Genomic DNA, 18,807 nt, shown 5'->3' on the forward strand with positions numbered 1-18,807 from the left:
GTTGACTGAACCCATCTCTGCCTTGAGTTAGACAAAGGGTTGACTGAACCCTTCTCTGCCTTGAGTTAGACGGTGTGGTTTACTCCAGTGAGGAAACCAGGGTTAGAGAGAGAGCCTTTAGTTCTTTTGGCCTCTCACTTGTAGTTAGAAGTGGACATGAGTATGGGACACACCAGCTGAACAAAGGCCACATGGGACCTTGTGCAGGCACTGTGCCTTGCCACTCCCCATGCTGCTGGTAAGTGGCTGGAGCTTACACATGACCACCTCCAGCTGCCTGAGGGTGACTCACTCAGGTTGAAATAGATAATTGCCCGCATCAATTTAAACCAGTCTGCAGTCTGCCATAGAGTGGTCTAGCAGCATGAGCTTGTGACCATCTGACTACTTTCTTGAAGTAGACATTGCCCAAAAGATGTTGAAAGTTACAAGTTATATTGGGGGTTTTCTTTCTTTCTTTCTTTCTTTCTTTCTTTCTTTCTTTCTTTCTTTCTTTCTTTCTTTCTTTATATTTTTGCAATTCATTGGGTATGTGATATACTGAGACCACAATTTCACTATCTTGTCACTAAAACTCCACATCTTTGATAATTTATCCATCCCCTCATTTATATCTTGAAGAGTACATTGCATGTGTTTGGGCTTGTGACCTTTCCTGTCCCCTGTCAGATGAAACTTGAATGGTTTTTTTCCATTAACTTATTTGTTTATTTATTTTACATCCCAGTTACTGCTCTCATTCCCCCTCACTCAGTCCCTCACCTCATTCCCCCTCCCTTCTCCTCTGAGTAGGTAGACACCCCTTAGCCTCCATTCCCCACTCCCCATCCTGACACATCAAGTCTCTATAGTGCTATGCACATTCTCTCCCACTGCAGTCAGGCAAGGCAATCTAGTTAGGGGAAGGAATTCCATAGACAGGCAACAGCTTTGGACACAGCACCTGCTCCAGCTGTTGGGGGACTCATGTGCCCCCAAGGGTCCAGGTTAGTTGACTCTGTTAGCCTTCCTGTGGAGTTCCTTCCCCAGCTCTTCCACCAGAGTCCCAAGCTCAAATTCAAGGTGTGGCTGTGGGTCTCTGCATCTGTTTCAGTCAGCTGCTGGGTGGAGCCTCTTACAGGTCAGTTATGCTAGGCTCCTGTCTGCAAGCGTAACAAGAGTATCACTAATAGTGCCCTGATTGGTGCTTGCCCATGGGATGGCTCTCAAGCTGGGCCAGTTATTGGTTGGCTATTCCCTCAGTCTCTGCTACAGCTTTGTCCCTGCATTTCTTGCAGAGAGGACAAATTTTGGGTGTGAAGTTTTGTAGGTGGGTGGGGGTCCTGCCTGGCTACAAGGGGTGGCCTCTTCAGGTCCCATATTCCTACTGCTATGAGTCTCAGCTAAGGTCACTCCATAGACTCCTGGGAGCCTCCACTATCCCAGGTCTCTGGCCTAGAAATGTCCCCCACCCTTCACCCCTGCAAGCTGCAGATTTCCATTCATTCTCCTGGGCCTGCTTCCTGTCTCTCCCCACATCTGATCCTGACATACAACACCCCTTTCTCTCCTCATCCCATCTCACCCCGTTCCCTCTCTCCATCTGCCTCCTAGGACGATTCACCCTTCTAACTTGTATACTTTACTTATGGTCGCTGACAGTACAGTGTAGCCAGGTTGGCCTGCATCACAGGACTGAGTGATGTGTAGCCAGGTCGGCCTGCATCACAGGACTGAGTGATGCTTGCTTCAGTAGAGCCAGCCTGAGGAATGTGCTATTTTCAGTTGTTTTCTCTGCTAAATGTATGCTGGCTTAAAAATGTGCAACCATCTGTATTTTCCTTATGAATTACTATGAAAGTATCCATGAGGTTCTTAGAAACCATATTTTAAGTATCAAGACCAACTGTAACCTTTTCCCCTTGATTTAATTCAAGATTCCGCAGAACACCATTGGCCTTGTTGGGAAGTAACAACTTGGCTCCCTTACCAAAACGGTTTGAGAAACACAGTGTGAACCACGCATGTATCTAGACAGGTGACTGAAGAGCAGGTGACCATGTCGCGTACTACCTGATGTGCATAGAAAATAACAGTGGTCACTCAAGTGTATTGGCCATGTGATTCTTGAGTATAAAAATAATTTTTACCTAAGGACATGAAAATCTCCCCAGTTGCCTCAGATCCTTGGGTTAAAGAGTATTTAAGGCACACCTAGAATTTTGGTCCGAAAAGCTGTCTTAATTATTTGTTGGGTTCTAAGATGTGTGCTGAATCAATTGTCTCCCTCTGACCTCTTTTTCAACCAAATATATATACATATATGAAAGAAAAACTTGTCATGCACCAAGCTCTGCAGCATAATTCTCCCTAGAAAAGAAAGCTATGACTCTTTTTTTTTTGCTAAATCCTACCCTTTATATACTTTGTATAATAGACTATACAAATGAATGCATAAGGGCAAGATACACTACATTCTGTATTATATGTATGTGTGTGCACACATGCACTCACGCATGCACACACACATACACACACGCACATACACACACACGGCTTTCAGTTCAACCTTGGCAGGAATAAAATGAAATATTTTAATTTTTATTTTTAAGTGTTTTGTAGCATTTGAATATTTTAAGGAAGTTTGTTAGTATCCATAAAAATAATAGAATTTCAAAATACAAATACTGTGAGCTACAGTATGTGGTGTATATGTCAAGCTAATAACCAGGGCTTACAGTGGGTCAGTGTGTCATAGCCCAGTGGTGTCTGGTGAGATAGAAGGTTATCTTATGTGTCAGCAAGATAACCCTATGAATGTTTTCAGCAGGTAAGATAATGGGACTGAATTCTGAAGTGAGGGTTGAAATATATTAGAATGTTATGACATATGAGAACTGTATCTTTAAACTGTATATATGAGAACTGTGTCTTGACAGTATATGCATTTAAACAAAGATGAAAGAAATAAGCCAAACGTAGTTTATGTTTAAATTGACATATTTAAAAAAATAGTTCCCATTATGTGTGAGAGGATTATAGGGAACTGATGAGCTCTGTTAAAGCTCAGGCATGCATGTGTGTGTGTGTATCTGTCTGTCTGTGTGCTTGTGTGTCTGTGTGTGGGGGCGGCAGTAGGTAGACAGACAGATTAAAAGCTGTCAAACAAATCCTGCAGCATGTTTTCTTTTCCATCTATGATTCTGAAGTGACATGTCCTACTCGTAGTAGTAGTAGTAGTAGTAGTAGTAGTAGTAGTAGTAGTAGTAGTAGTAGTGTGGTGGTGGTGGTGGTGGTGGTGGTGGTGGTGGTGGTGGTGGTGGTGGTGGTGATGGTGGTGGTGGTATTTTAACCCTTTCAATGCTAGAGAGATGATTCGGCAGTTAAGAGCAGTAGCTGCTCTTCTAGACGACCTGGGTTCAATTCCCAGCGCCCACATGGCAGCTCACAGCTGTCTGTAACTCCAGTCCTAGTGGATCTGACACCTTCTTCTGGCTTCCCGGCATTAGGCATACATGTGGTACACAAACATGCATGCAGGTAAAACACCTATACACATAAAAATAATTTTTAAAAAATATAGCCCTTTTTAAATTGCTATGAAGTTTTTTAAACAAAAATACTTCAGCCCAAACATAAGCATACTAATAATGTTTTTAATTTTTCCTCTATATTCCTGTGTTTCTAGCACTCTGTGTATTAATGATTTGTTATTCTTATTTTATATATATATGTGTATGAGTATTTGCCCACATGATTGTATATATCTCAGAGGCCCGAGAGAGTATCAGATTCCCTGGGACTGGTATTGCAGGCAGTCTTAAGCCATGTGAATGGTGGGAATCGAACCCAGGTCCTTCTGCAAGAGCAGCAAATATTCTTAGCTATTGAGCCACCATTGCTCCAGCCCTCTAGGACAGCATTTTTATAAACATTACACATATGGCAAGCCATTTTTTTTTTTTTTTTTAGATTGAGAATGGTGTTGAATTTTAGTTCTGTCTCTTTTTTTCGTATGCACTTTCAAGATAATTTTGTCAGGCTTCACTGTGCACAGTATTTTGAGCAGGGACTTGTTTCTTCTGTATGTGTGTGTTTTAAAAAATGACTCATAGAAAACATTTATTTTTAAAAGTACATGTGAATTGCTTTGATTTGGATTGAATAAGAAAGTGCATATTTATGGCATATAAATTACAGTTTGGGAAAAATGTGTAAATTCTCAGTATAATTTAAGCACACAGATTTCATGAAATCTTCAAGTGCTGTGTTGTCCTGTGGACATATCTTGGATCCATCTGCATCTGCTCTTGAACAGTCTCATTACAGAGTTTACATCAATGAGTGTTGTCTCCTTGAAAACCAGAATATAGCAAGATATACATGAGGGATTTTGGAAGCCCCTGGTCAGCCAGTAGAGGCCACTCATAGCTTGCTGTAACTAGATGGAAAGTGAACCTCTGTCTGTATAGCCCTGTTGAGCATAATTTTGAGCTGTGGGAAGTTTAAATTGTAACCCAGAAAAAGATTACTATAAACTAGTGTGAAAATGGTTGCCACTGTGCGTCTTAGTTACGTACGTATGCAACCTTCCTGTTGAAGCCCTGAGAGTGTTCACAGAGGTGTGGAATTGCCATTATAATATAGAGACATTGTTAGTAATCACACCAAAAACGTGAATTAGTGCATTTGTTATGATGACTAATATTCTAATAGGCTAGTAATTTTAAATTCCCAGTTCATACACACTTTTAACTGGGAGAAACTATGTACAGTGGGGATTTGAAATCATTTTATCATATGCTTTAATCATATGTTAGTGTATTTTATATGTATTTATAAATATATGTATATATGTATTATGTGTGTATATATAGTGTGTATACATATATGCATATAAATTATACACACACACATATATGTATGTAGATAATTTCTCTGTCTTGACAGCTCAGAAAAATGTGTGTGTGTTTCTTCAGAATGTGCTCAGATGACTTCATTTCAAGGGTGTTACGCTGTATCCAGCTACTTCCTGGAGACTGTCGGGGCTGTGCCCTCTTCAGTCAGGCACCCCCTCACTATGGTCTCATCAATCCCATGTACACGTATGTGGGGTTTGCAAGTTGTTCCACAGAAATTTTTACTTTTTTCACATGTTGCTTTAAAAGTAAGTGTACCTGTGTTCTGTACCTTTTGTGATTGTGACCAGTCTGTACGATTATGAGTGTGGTGACTCACCCCTGCCTGTCTTGGGGCAGAGCTTTGAGAGCAGCAGTGTCGAGTGCTTGTGAAGAATGTCTGAAGGTGTAAATGTAATGTCCATCTGCCAGACTGCCTTATAGAATATTAGTTCTTCAGCCATTTTTAAAAATGAAGATAACTCCAGAGGCTGGCAGCCAGAACCAGTTTCCTTCTGTCTTCTTATCCCTAACCCCCAACCCCCAGCTCTTGCTTTCCATGCCCAGAATTTGAAGACGTATTTTGAAACTTGCCTTATTTTCCTTAATATCTGTCACATGGATTTGAATGACACATTGGTCAGAACTTCTTGGCTGTAAAGACTTGCTTCACTCCTCCATATTGTCAAATTAATCATTGTCCTGAAAAAAAGGAAACGTTTGTGTCTGGACAAACTGGCGGGCGGTTGAGGCCTTGCCTCCGTCCACCCTGGAGGCTGCAGGGCTTTGACTAGCCAGGCCCAGGCAAGTTGAATGGCAGCCTGCCATGGTGAGCGTTTGTCAGTGCAGGCAGCGAGGCAGAAGAGTCTGCAGAAGGCACTGGCTGCGGTGGGAAGTGAGTGCGAGGCTGGTGGTCAGGGTTGCCGGAGGCACAGAGCAGAGCTGCTGCTTCCTCAGACTGCTGTGAGGTGCAGCTGCAGTCCTCTGCAGTCTTCAGCGCTGTGTCCCTCCACACTGGGCAGCCTTGCCCAGTCTCACAAGGGTGTCTCCGCTCAGTTTCTGGTTTGGAGAGGGACATGTCAACTGAAACCTGCAAGAGGTTTTGCATTGGGAAAATGAAAAACAGGTACTCTGTTAGTCTCAGAAACCCGCCAGTCATCATATTAAATGTCATGATGGAGAAGAACAAGAACTAAGGGGCAGGGTCGCCCTGGCTCCACGTGTTCTGTCGATCTGAGGGGCTAGGTGTTCCTGGTTCCTCGTGTTCTGTTAAGCTGAGGGGCTAGGTGTTCTTGGTCCCGCGTGTTCTGTCAAAGTGAGGGGATAGGTGCTCCGTACAGAGCCACTTGCCCTTCCATTCTGTCAACAGTTGTTTTTAAGCAGGTCAGGTGTACATCTCTCACAACCACAGTGTTTGCCGAGGTCAACTGCTTGGCTGCAAACAACAGCAGCAAAAGCTGAGTTCACAACAGAAAATCCGTATCACAGAGAAGCCCTCTCTTTCTGGCTGTGCAGTCTTGTTGTGATTGGTAGAAGCACAAATGATGTAAGCAACATTACCTTACTGAGAACTACGTTCACTGCCAATGTAATAATATTTAGCAGCTGAACCCTAAAGGCTTAGGGCATGCCACATGATGTTAGAGATCACCATTACTAATACTGACTAATTACATAAACATTCATCTCTGAGTCCTACAGCTCCCCAACAGCTCTGTATTATGCAAATACTGCTTCTATATGAAATTCAGAGTACCTCTTCTACTAGGAATGAGCTAAAATTTTTGTAACTAATAAACTTGACTATCTTGCTGGCTATGATTGTGCATACCTCTAATCATAGGGAAGACCTCAGAGTTCAAAGCCAGCCTGGTCTACAAAGGAGTTTCACTCTAGCCAGGGCTTCATAGTGAGACCCTGTCTCACACAAAACCAAAAACCTCCTTCACTGTCTGAATATTTGATCTGCCCATTTAAAGAGATGTGATTCACAGTAGTTTGTGATTTCTTTCTAAATGTCTCCAGAATCAAGCACTTTATGATCTGACATTGGGAAGCTCTGCTTTTATGGTTTCTTGTTGTTCTGGGGAGAGCTGCACACTGACTGATACTTCCAGCTTTTAATTGTATTTTTTGAGGTTAGTTGTTTTGTTATGTGTGTATATGTGTGACATAAGTATGTATGTGTGTGTGGCAGATCTGTGCAGAGGCCAGAAGAGGGCATCAGACCTCTGGATCTGAAGATGGTTGTGAGCCACCATGTCCTTGCTGAGGAACAAAGCCCTGTCCTCCACAAGGACACATGCTCTTAGCCACTCTGCAGCTTCTCTAGCCTGATTTCATTTTATTTTTATAAATTTTGTAGATGCTGAATTAATCATAGAACTGCTAAGAATTTTTATAATTCTTTAACTGTTTTTGAAAGGTTAATTAAGGTTAGTATAATATGCATGGTATGTCATGCTGATATAATAATCAGTCATAGTAAACATTTTGAAAGTTTAAAAATGCCCTCAGATTTTCGGATAGCCCTGCTTTCCACGCAGGAAGGCCGCACTGTAGATGCCATGCTCAGATTTTGGGTAAGGCTTCTCCTCGTATGACATTGAACTCTGAGGTGACCCTTACAGCATCGTGGCAGTGATACTTTGGCTCATTTTTGAAGTGCTAAAAGGTGTCCACTTTGTCTGTCTTTAAAAGCAAAATATGAGTAACGTAAAGGAACTGCAGGACAGTCGCTTGTGTTTCTCCAAGGCCATGGCCAGGTAAACACACATGTGAAGCCAGTTCAATGGCCACATTTGATTCTTTACATCTATGAATTATATGCTGCAGTTGAACGGAGCTTATAGCTTTTTAGACATGTGTACAATTCCTGAGAAATACCCAGTAATATTATTTTTGACTAGATTGAAAGCTTACATTTGTATTGTGGTATAAACTTGTTATAAGTTCTGTTTTATTATATTTCCCTCTATTGTTTTCATCAGGCAATTTATCACATAGGTATATGTGAAATTTCTTCATCTATTAAATTTCAGATTATGTATTTCAAGCCAGAGCAAGACGTAAACATTTTCCCATGAGTGTTGCTTCAGGTAAACAAGCAATTTTAGCCTGGAAAATAGCTCCTGCTTCTGTCAACATGCTGTTTATTTTTTCTCTGAGATAAAAAGTTCAGTTTTCTGATATTTGTACCAAGATAAAGTCAGTAAACAAGATTAATACAGTGTGGAAAAGGTTGTCAGCAGCCCTGGCAAAGGAAATAAGTTGCCTGTACATAGACCATACTGTAAACTGAATAAAAGTGTCAGGTCCGCCATGAGATAATGTGATCATGGACGTCTAACAAACCATGACACAGCCCAGGCAGCTTCCCACAGCCCCAGTGTGGAAAATGGATTACTGTGTTCCAGGGATCCCTGCTGGAAGAACACGAGACTACTCCAAGATGGATGTGGGACGTGGCCCTGGAGCAGAGCCAGGCGGCTCACATGTGTGCTTCCTCCCTGCGCGGGTCATTGTCATCTCCTGCACACTGGCCCTGCTTGTGTAGGAATGCCAGAGTAGATGCTTGTCCCTTAAGGGACAGAAGAAGAAAGTTTCTCTGGAATGTTCCTCTCTTAGGCCATGCTGGTTTTACTCTGCTGTGGTTAAAATGGCTCTTGTGTAGTTAAACACGAATAACTTTTGTCATGAGGGATATGACTCAGGATCCTTACGTTCATAGCTTGTCATTGGGAATGACAGATTCATCCATTCATGGCTTCCTTTTGCTCCATTTGAGAACCTTGGATACATCAGAAGTTCTGTGGCGTTCATAACAGACCTAAACAGTTGTCACCATAGATAAAACACCTGGTGTTTTCTTCATAGAATTTCTAAGTTATATAGACATTGAGGAGCAAATATTGTTTTTTTTGCTAAAATTATATTTCACTCAATGTAAATACCAAGATAATTCCTTCCTTTGTGGAAAATATATAAAAAGAGCCCTTCACTGCTCTTTTGACAGAATTTCTTATATACACTTGGATTTGCACATTTTAATGCAGGCATCTGTGTTTAGGAACTTAGCACAAAGCTGGTTTCCCAGAAGCAGCATCTGCTCAGGAGTGCTCTGCTCAGGAGTGAGTGCTCCTCTGCTCAGGAGTGAGTGCTCCTCTGCTCAGGAGTGAGTGCTCTGCTCAGGAATGAGTGCTCCTCTGCTCAGGAGTGAGTGCTCTGCTTAGGAGTGAGTGCTCCTTTACTCAGGAATGAGTGCTCCTCTGCTCAGGAGTGAGTGCTCTGCTCAGGAATGAGTGCTCCTCTGCTCAGGAGTGAGTGCTCTGCTTGACCTTTCACACTAGTTTGACAGTGTCTGGGTGGGGAAGTCACTGCCCTGTTCTCCAGCACAGCGTGTACACTTGTCAGGTGCTCTGACAGCACCTTAACTTCCTGTGGTAACTCTGTTAGACCAAACGGATCTAAGCCCCTGGAAGCTGGTGTTTCAGGGGTGCTGGGCGCCATGCTCAAGTCAGAAGCACTCTGGGCCTCTGCAGCCCTCGGAGGGCTGTCTTACCATGCCTTTGCACCTTGTAGTTTTCCCTTGGATTTGAAATTAATGTTCTTTCCTCTATTAGAAAGCTATCTTCAGATGGATGCAGCTTTGCATTGTCCTTAGCCAGCCAATGTGACTAGTTTCTGTGATTTGTTTTCAGATGTCTGCACCTGGCCCTGTCGGTAACAAGAGGATGGTTCACGTCTCCCCAGATGCCCATCGCCATGAGTGAGTGCCCACATTCCTGGAGCTTGCTTGGGTTGTCCATCTGTTTCTCTAGGAGCCTAATCACTACTTTGAGTTAGGACACTTTAATTTGTGCCTGCTTTAAGAGCATAATAAGGCACACGGATGGTGACAGTGTAAGAACAACAGTAGTAGATCCCATGAGAGAGTAGAAGGACTTGTGACTGCACTCTTTATTTCAATAGAGTTTGAAGTTCATGCCCTATTCGGCGAAATCTAGGCCCTGTCTAAAAGCATTTAAATCTGCATGGCATTGGCCTGTAGCGAGCCTGTGAGCCAGCCCTTCTATGGTACCAGTATTGAACGCCAAATGACCCATCTTCATGATGCTTCTCCACTCTGGCTTCTGCTTGCCTGGCCAGCCTTTGCTTATCACAGCAAAGACTTATAATGAAACCAAAATATATTTTCTTTAGTAACAAAATGGCGCAGTAGATAACTTTACATAGCTATTAGTTTGTATGGCTTTAGTATAAATTATAGATAAGATTTCTTGATGGTAATCTTATTCTGAATAGCCTTATTAGAAAGCCCTGTCTCATGTGTGGTAGTTTGATGTGTCTCTTCTGCCATCTGAAGTTGGTTGAAATTGAGGCCTGTGAGATGTGGAAAGGCATGAGTTAATTATCAAATTGTTTTTTTCTAAAAACTAGTCTAATTAAGATCTGTTAAAAACAACCTGGCTTTCTTTTAAAACAAAAACAAAAACTGCACCCTAAATAGAAAACAAACTATTGTCCAGACATGGCAAATTTATATCAGAATCTCCCTTGTTTTCTTGCTTGATATGATGAAGCTTTATAGATAGATAGATAGATAGATAGATAGATAGATAGATAGATAGATAGATAGATAGATAGATAGATAGGACAGCAGCCAAATGTTGTATATAGTTTTTATATTAATTTTCTCCTGATGAACTGCAGCAGCTGAGGCAAGTAGATGCAGAACTATTTTAGATGATTCCTTTTGGTAAAGGAAGACTATAAACACTCAGCGGGCATGCTTCTCTTCATTGCTCCCACTGCAGTCCTGGGTCTGCCCCATGCCTAATGGGCCAGGCCCTTAGGTGGAGTCACTGAGTGGCTGGAGACCCTAAGGATCAGTGCCTGTGGGACAGGCCAGCACATGGAAAGTGAGGCAGAAGGATCAGAAGTAGAACAGGCTTGGGGCAGCCTTGGCTTCATGAGACCCTGTCTCTAAAACTGTGATAAGTAGAGAAGTAAGAAAGAAAGAGCAGGATGCCGACCGAAGAGCTGTCTAAATGGACAGGGCTGTGCTCAATGTCCCTCTGACTTCTCCACCCCAGGATGTCTGTCCCGGGTTCTCAGTCTACTAAGATGCTTCAGGAGTAGTGGGCATTAGGTTCCATTCCCATGTGTGAAGCCTGCCACTATTTCACCACAGAGAACTCCAGTCCTAGATAACTCCAATCCCTTGCCTTCCCGTGACTCTAGTCCTTCCCCGTGTCTGTCTCTCGTCAAGCAAGAAAACAAGGGAGATTCTCTTCTTTCTCATTTCCTACCCACTGCCTTCTTTGTTACCTTTTATGTCATGGATCTTTCCGTGTCTGGCTTTCCACGGTTCCAGGGTAAATTACTTGCCTTTGTGACTCAGGTTCAGATCTGGTCATCTTGTTTTCTTCCTTACCATCCCCACTGTCATCTGCCACCAGCGTGCACACCTTAACTGTCATCAACAAACACCCTGCACTGCCACGCCTGACACCCATCTTTCACCGTCCCCTCCATTCTCAGCACATAAGACCTTCAGATCAGGTCGGCTTCTGTGCTCCGAGTGTCTCCTGTATGACACCTCTGCCCTGTGACCTGGGATTGGCTCCTATCAGGGCTCTTTGCAAAGGCTTCCATCAGCGTGTGCTAGGTACAGATGTATACTGACATTGTTTGCGTTTGTTTTGTTTCAGTTTTGGTTTTCTTCAAATTTATTTTCCCTGTTTTTGTTTTCTCACATAAGTAAAGACAGGAGCCTCTTTTGAGAAGCTTATCAATATCATCTAAGGCCAACGGCTCCTATCTCCCTCTATCATTGTATTCCATTCTAGACTGCTGTGTCAAACACCACACACTAGAGGGCTGAAACAAAAACCTTGCCATCTACCCAGGAAACCCCAGGTGTGAAGCAGAGCTGTCAGTGGGTTAGCTCCCCCTGGGGCTGGGAGAGGGAAGGCACTTCCCAGGTGTCTCCTTGCTTTTCACAGTTCACAAGCAGTCTCTGCTGCTCCTCCCTCCTCCCCCAACCGACCTTTGGTGACATTTTCCCTGTGCTGATCTTTGTCTGAATTTCTCCCTTATAAGGCACCAAGGCCGGCCAATGAGACGCTCCACAGTGTCCCACTGGGCTGAGGCCCTGCCTCACTGACTTCATTTTGCCTGTCTCTGTGGAAAGCCTCTGTCCAGAAAGGGTGTGTTCTGGATTCAAACATTTGGACCCATGCTGGCTTCTGCAGGGATGCAGTTCTGGATTTGGACACTAGGACCCATGCTGGCTTCTGTAGGGATGCAGTTCTGGATTTGGACACTAGGACCCATGCTGGCTTCTGTAGGGACACAGTTCTGCCAGTCACATTGCCTTCCTGTCCTTCTCTTTGATGTCCTCATGTTTAAGATAGCCACTTCTGGTGCCCCCCCCCCCTGCTCTGAAGAAGGTTGTGCCAGCAGCTAGCTCTCCTGTCTCACTTTTCAGCAAGAACCTCTTCATGGCCATTGAGTAGAATCAGAATGTCTGGTTGTCACGGCTTAAAGGAGATTAGGAAAGAAGAAGTGTAGTCAAGTTTCATCTGAACTCTGCTTCTGCTCATAGCTCCTTGTAACCGTAAGCCTAAGAAGGAGGTGCTCTCCAGTACGTAGCTGCTGGCAGAATTGTCATGCCCAGTCCATCGCTTCCCCATCTACCTGCTCTGCTCTATCCAGGTTACAATGTGCAGAGTACTCTAGCCTTTCCCAGAGGAGACCTCTTCCAGATCTCCTAGGGACTCTCTCAGACTCCCATCAGGGTCTCTGAATGGTAGGGATTGTTAATTCAACCTGGCTGTGGATCCTCTTGGTAAAGTGGCCCATGCACTAAAGCTGCACATGTGCAGTATAGAGTTGCAGAAGGCAGGCCATCGCACCAGAAGATGAAGATTTCCACCTAGCAATGCCATTCCAGATGCCCAGTGTGCCAGAACATGCATGTGCAGTTTGACCCTCATTCCAAAGAGAGGGCTCCTCCTTGAAGGGACAGCTTGCTTGGAAGACTGCAGCAGAGTTGTAGCTACACATTCCCGATGGTAGAGGCAGGAGTCCTCATCAAATGTCGGTGGCCGTGTGGTTGATGTTGGCATATCCTCATGTACTCAGTGGGTCTCCTGCTCCTGCGTCGCTGTTCCTTCCTGGTCTGTCTCCTCGAGTTCCATCTTGTGGCAGTACAAGCTGACAGTTGAGGCAGGTTGAAAACTACTAGAGTTTTTGTCCAGAGATACTCGTCATGTCTGGAAGTGCTCTGCTGAGTGGTTTGACAGCTTCATGGCAGCCTTGGCTTGGGAAGCTTAGAACTTGCTAGTGAGAGCTCTCCATCCACAGAGGAGAGGGAGGATCTTTCCAAACTTGATTTTCTACTCTAATATTGAGCATGATGGTGGAATCTTAGATTTCTGTTTCGAGATATTGAGAGTTAAAAGGACAGTAGAATTTTGCATCTGGAATGTCACCCAGTTAGAAGTTACTTTGTGGTCAGTTATCGGACTTAGTTCCTGAGACAGCCCTTCCTGATACTGCAACAGGAACACATGAAATGCATGGGCTAATCTTCCCTGTGTTTATTTTACAACTTAAGGACCTGTAGGAAAACAGGAAGCATCATGGGCCTACTGTGTTTATTGCATTGGTGGCTCCTCTCTAGGCCTGATTGCACATGACTAACCTTTACATTCAGAAAGGCAAAAGCAGGAGGATTATAAGACCAAGACTGGCCTACATAGTGAGACTTGGGTTTCGTTGTTGTTTAGTTTTGGTTTGTTTTTTAACTTTCTTTATCAACTCTTCAAAACTGTCTTATAGAAACATACTTAAAACAGTTTCAGTTGTTGGCTGTGGAGTTGGCTCAGTGAGTGAAGGGCTTGCTATCAAGTGTGGGGACCTCCATGACTTGTGTCCGCACCCTTAAAAGCATGCATACACACACTCAGACACCACTCACGCAAACATAGGAAGATAAAGAGTTCCCCTGGTCAAATGCCATAGGTAGAGTAGAGTTGAGTGAGTAGAGTGAGTCACTGTGCCGGCTCGGTAGAGTAGAGTAGGGTTGAGTGTGTAGAGTGAGTCACTGTGCCGGCTCTAGAGTTGAGTGAGTAAAGTTAGTCACTGTGCCAGCTCTAGGGCATGAAGGGACTTGGAATGTTGAACATGGGCAGTGAACAGTGGTGGCTCCCAGGGTTCTGTCTCTGTGCCCAAGCTGTGTGTAAATAGCTGGGAAGGTGCTGGAGCCTCCAGCTGGAGAAGGGAGAACGTTCTCCACTGAGGAGAAGCGTGGAAGTCACTCAGGTGAAGTTTAGGTAAGGGGTGAACTGCAGCTCCATGGCCCAGCACTCATGGCCCATGCGGGCCACCCATCACTTCTGTAGCCAAATAACCAACTAAGTAAATACTATGCAGTGACATTTCAAAATAATTCGTGTTATCAAAACAAATGCAGATTATTATCTGCTGATGGCAGCATTGCTGCACACCTCACAACACGGATCCTGTAGACATTTCGACCACACACTGAAAAGTCTGAGAGTCCCGTAGTTATGAAATGGGAGCAGTTTAATGAGATGGCATTTTGGGTTGTGCTGTGCTTATTGGGAAAAAAAAAAACTATTTAGTAATCATTCCCTGGAAAAGTATTATCATGTTGAAAGTCCAGGCATTAATAGACAGTCACTCCCTTTTAGCAGGAAGTACTGAGCACAGACAAATGAAGTATGTGTTAATATGAGAAAGACCTCCACAGAATGTGCCAAGAGCCTTAATCCAGCTAACTCAGAGAAGTTAGCATCTAACGTCTGGTTAAAAAGAAAGTTTGAGGAGACTAGAGTATGCTCAGTGCTTAGGAGACTAGAGCGTGTGCTCGGTGCTTAGGAGACTAGAGCGTGTGCTCGGTGCTTAGGAGACTAGAGCGTGTGCTCAGTGCTTAGGAGACTAGAGTGTGTGCTCAGTGCTTAGGAGACTAGAGCGTGTGCTCGGTGCTTAGGAGACTAGAGTGTGTACTCGGTGGTTAGGAGCACATACTGCCCTTCCAGAGGCCTGGTACTTAATTCTCAGTACCCGCCTCAGGAAGCTCACGCCCTCTGTGAGCACCAGGGGAGCCAGTGCCTCTGCTCTGTCAGAATCCATAATCATGGGGCACACAGTCACATGTACACAAAACTAATACTAATAGTAATGATAATGATAATAATAATAATAATCTTAAAACAGTGTTTGAGATGGAATTGTCTGTGCCATCGTCATGCTGCCTTTCTAAATATGTAAATAGTAAAATGTAAACATTAACATGACTTCCTCTTAGAACTTTGTGTAAGCATAAAATAAAACTTGTTTTCATTAAATGATGGCAGAGCTGGGCATGCTAGCACACCCTCACCTGCCAGCATTTAGGAGGCCAAAGCAAGAGAATTAAGTGCCAGAGATCCCAAAACTAGCCTGGACTTCATATCACTAAGCCAGCCAGGGTAAGGGACTGATCCTGTCTTGAAAACCAAAAATGTTCCAGGATCTTATCTACTTTTCTCAGTTACTTGCAAGATACTTAATCATAAAGAGATAAATATGATTTATTAATTGATTTTTAAATTGATATCCATATTCTGTTTCTATATTTATATATAGTATATCTACTTTAAAAGCTGTATATAGAATGAACTTTTTAAAAATGCACACAGATAACTCATTACAATCCTATGATGAATTTCTTCATAAAGCAAATATTCACTCATTTTATCTTTTGTGTAAATATCAAGCTTGCTTTAAGCAAGATTTGACTGGATTAAAGGTTATGTTCACTGGAAATACATTTTCACTTTTAAGTTTAGCATTTACTACAGGATGAGGAAAGAGGCTTAAACTCTAGGTTGAGGTATACAATATGCTGGATCAGCTCCATCGCTTAGTAATCATGGCTGCCATCGTGTGAGTCATAAGCTGACACATCTCCATGTTTTGTTCTGGAGTTAGTGCGGTCCCCTCCCTACATAAGGTGTTTACGGAGCACTGTGCCCTCTCCAGATGCTAGAAGGTATGGCGGCGGTTTGCACCTTACAGGTTTTCTTTCTCAGCACACTGTTCAATGTGTCATTTTAATGTCTTTACTCTCTGAGTTACCAAAGCAGGAGTTCTTTCTTCATTTCATAGGTGATTGGACTTTTCCAGAGACACACACTGGAACTCTGCTTGACCAAAAATCGATTAGGAAACAAATACCTTTGGCATCTCTGATATGTTTTGTGACGTGCAAGTCCTGTGGGAATCCTACAGGGAGCCGCAGTCATATTAATGCTTCTGTGGACAGTGAGGGTCCCAAAGCTTAGAAAGAAACTGCACATGTTACTGAAGCCCATGGTGTTCTGCAGAGCAAAGGACATTAATATTGATTTCAAATGCCCTCTGTATGGGAGATTAGAATTTATGTTTGAGCCTCTAAATTCTGAGAAAGACCTTTACTTTTTCTTATAGTTTATTGGTGTGTATGTGTATGTTTGTGTGCGTGCACACGCACACCATGGCCCACACATGCAGGTCAGGGGTCAACTTTATAGAATCATTTCTCTTATTCTACCCCTATGTTGGTTCCAGAGGTTGAACTTAGAGAGTCAAGTTTTCCTACCTTAGACTGGACTTGGTGAGCCATCGTGCCAGCCCCCAATGTTATTTTTGTTGATAAGGAAGGAACATAGACCCCAAATGTATAACGTTAGCCAGAAGCTGCCTTCTCAGGCAGGGCCAGGGCCTGTGCCAACTTGGGTTTTTCTGTTTATCAAGCGTATCAAGCCCAACTTTCTGAATTTTCTTTAGTATTTTAATAACTCAAGTGAATCATTTAAAGAGCCTTCTTTTTATAATAGTTGATGTTTTGTATCATAGAAAAGTTAATGAAGGAGTAATAGCTTCATAAAGAACAAATGTGGCAGCTGTGGTTGATCAAGCCCTGCCTGCCTGCCATTTTAAATCATGTTCTTGTACACTTGTCCCATGATGCCTATGAGGGCTGCCCACTGTGCTCATGCTAGTCACAGACTTTACTATCAGTAGTGGGTAACAGACAGTGGTCAGCAGACAGGTACATGCATGTGAGATTACATGACAGCACATGTGTGTTATAAACTGAGCTAAGGATTATAATTCTTACATTGTATCTGGACATTGAGCCATAACAACTGGTAAGTCTCTATGACGTCCGTGAATTGGGAGCTAGAAGAACATTTCAAGCAAATAAAAGAGCATGGTCTGCATTCAGGAATCTGCATTCATGAATCTGCAATTCAAGACTGAAGGCAGATTGTCACAGGTGAGACTGGAGAAGGTGGCAGGCCAGGCCTGGGACACAGTTAAGGAATCTTTCCTTGTGACTAGTGGAAAGTCTAGTCTGCCTCTGTCTGATTTGTTCATTGGTATGTCTGATTTGTTCACTTGGTATGTCTGATTTGTTCATTTGGATGTCTGATTTGTTCATTTGGATGTCTGATTTGTTCACTTGGTATGTTTGAGCTCTCTCAGTTTTCATCCTGACAGGTTAGCCTTCATTCTTAGGGCTTTGTTTTGTTTTGCTTTATTTTTGTTTTTGTTTTTGTTTTTTAACTGCTGTTTAAGTTAGCTACAAAGACTTAAGTTCTTAACCAAATGGATTCTTGATGCTAGATTATCTTGCTTTAAGTTTTATTTCTATATCTGAGCTAGGAGTTTGTCATGTTTTTGCTTTTCTCTCTCCTTCTTATCCTTTATAATTCTTGCATCAACTATGTTGATGCTCAGGATTCTCTCATCTTGGTCGCTCTCTTAGGGTTTTACTGCTATGAACAGACACCATGACCAAGGCAACTCTCATAAAGACAACATTTAATTGGGGCTGGCTTACAGGTTCAGAGGTTCAGTCCATTGTCATCAAGGTGGGAGCATGGCAGCGTCTAAGCAGACATGGTGCAGGAGGAGCTGAGAGTTCTACATCTTCATCTGAAGGCTGCTAGTGGAAGACTGGCTTCCAGGCAGCTAGGATGAGGGTCTTAAAGCCCACCCCCACAGTGCCATGCCTACTCCAACAGGGCCACACCTTCTAATAGTGCCTCTCCCTGGGCCGAGCATACAGTAATTACCACAGCCTCCTAAGTGCTGTGGATACTGCTCTCCCCTTCTGTTCTGTGCTTCATAGTTAAATAGGTAGATCTGACTAATGGCTACTATTCAGATTGCATCACACACACACATACATTCATAATTTTTTTTAAAAAAAATTGCTTTTTGTCAAAAAAGAAAAACGTATTTCTGAAAGTCTGTATGTAAAAGTACATTTTTGGAGTCCGCAATCAAAACCTTTGGGGTTGGCTTTGTCTTTTTGCCCAGGAGCAGTGTTGGTTGACTGCCTGTGCAATCCAGTACATTGCTTCTGCTTGCTGTTCAGCTCCTTGCTTAGAGAGGGGACTATGGAAGCATGAGAAGGAATTTATGTGCTTCTCAGCATCTAGAGACCTGAAGCACAAGCCCTTCCACTCCGTAGGTACAAGACTGCTCTGCGTGAAAGATGGCTGCAGCAGGTGCAGGGGAGATGCGCTTCTCCCCCAGCAACTGTGCTGGCGTGGCAGGCTGTGTTTGTAGGTGTGCCCACCCTGTGCCTGTGTGCCACAGGGAGATCTGAGCCTGGAGGTCACATTCAGCTCTTCTGCCGTGAGAGGACTGCAGCCTATGGTAGCCTTCTTTTCCACTTCTTTTACCGTTGGTGCCTGGGAGCTTGCTCTGAGATTCTGACTAGAGTACAAATCCATGGACATGGTCGTCACTGCAGCTGCAGTCTGCGTCAGGGAACTACCCGCCTTGTAAGCTCCATGCACATCTGAAGGACTTAACCCATTTTATGTCTTATTTGCTCATGCACGCTCTCTCTCCCTCCCTC

General features: G+C 43.4%; 1 protein-coding gene across 8 annotated transcripts in view; it reads left to right on the top strand.

Annotated features, from left to right (window-relative positions):
• Positions 1-18,807, top strand: part of Gpatch2 (G-patch domain containing 2) — a 151,218-nt gene that overhangs the window by 94,214 nt on the left and 38,197 nt on the right. For all 8 annotated transcript variants that reach the window (XM_031338063.1, XM_031338043.1, XM_031338072.1 and 5 more), the window contains one exon: positions 9,578-9,645. In XM_031338063.1, coding sequence (XP_031193923.1) covers positions 9,578-9,645 — 68 coding nt within the window. The remainder of the gene's footprint in view (positions 1-9,577; positions 9,646-18,807) is intronic.

This window comes from Mastomys coucha, unplaced genomic scaffold, assembly GCF_008632895.1.
Source record: "Mastomys coucha isolate ucsf_1 unplaced genomic scaffold, UCSF_Mcou_1 pScaffold1, whole genome shotgun sequence".
NCBI lineage: Eukaryota > Metazoa > Chordata > Mammalia > Rodentia > Muridae > Mastomys > Mastomys coucha.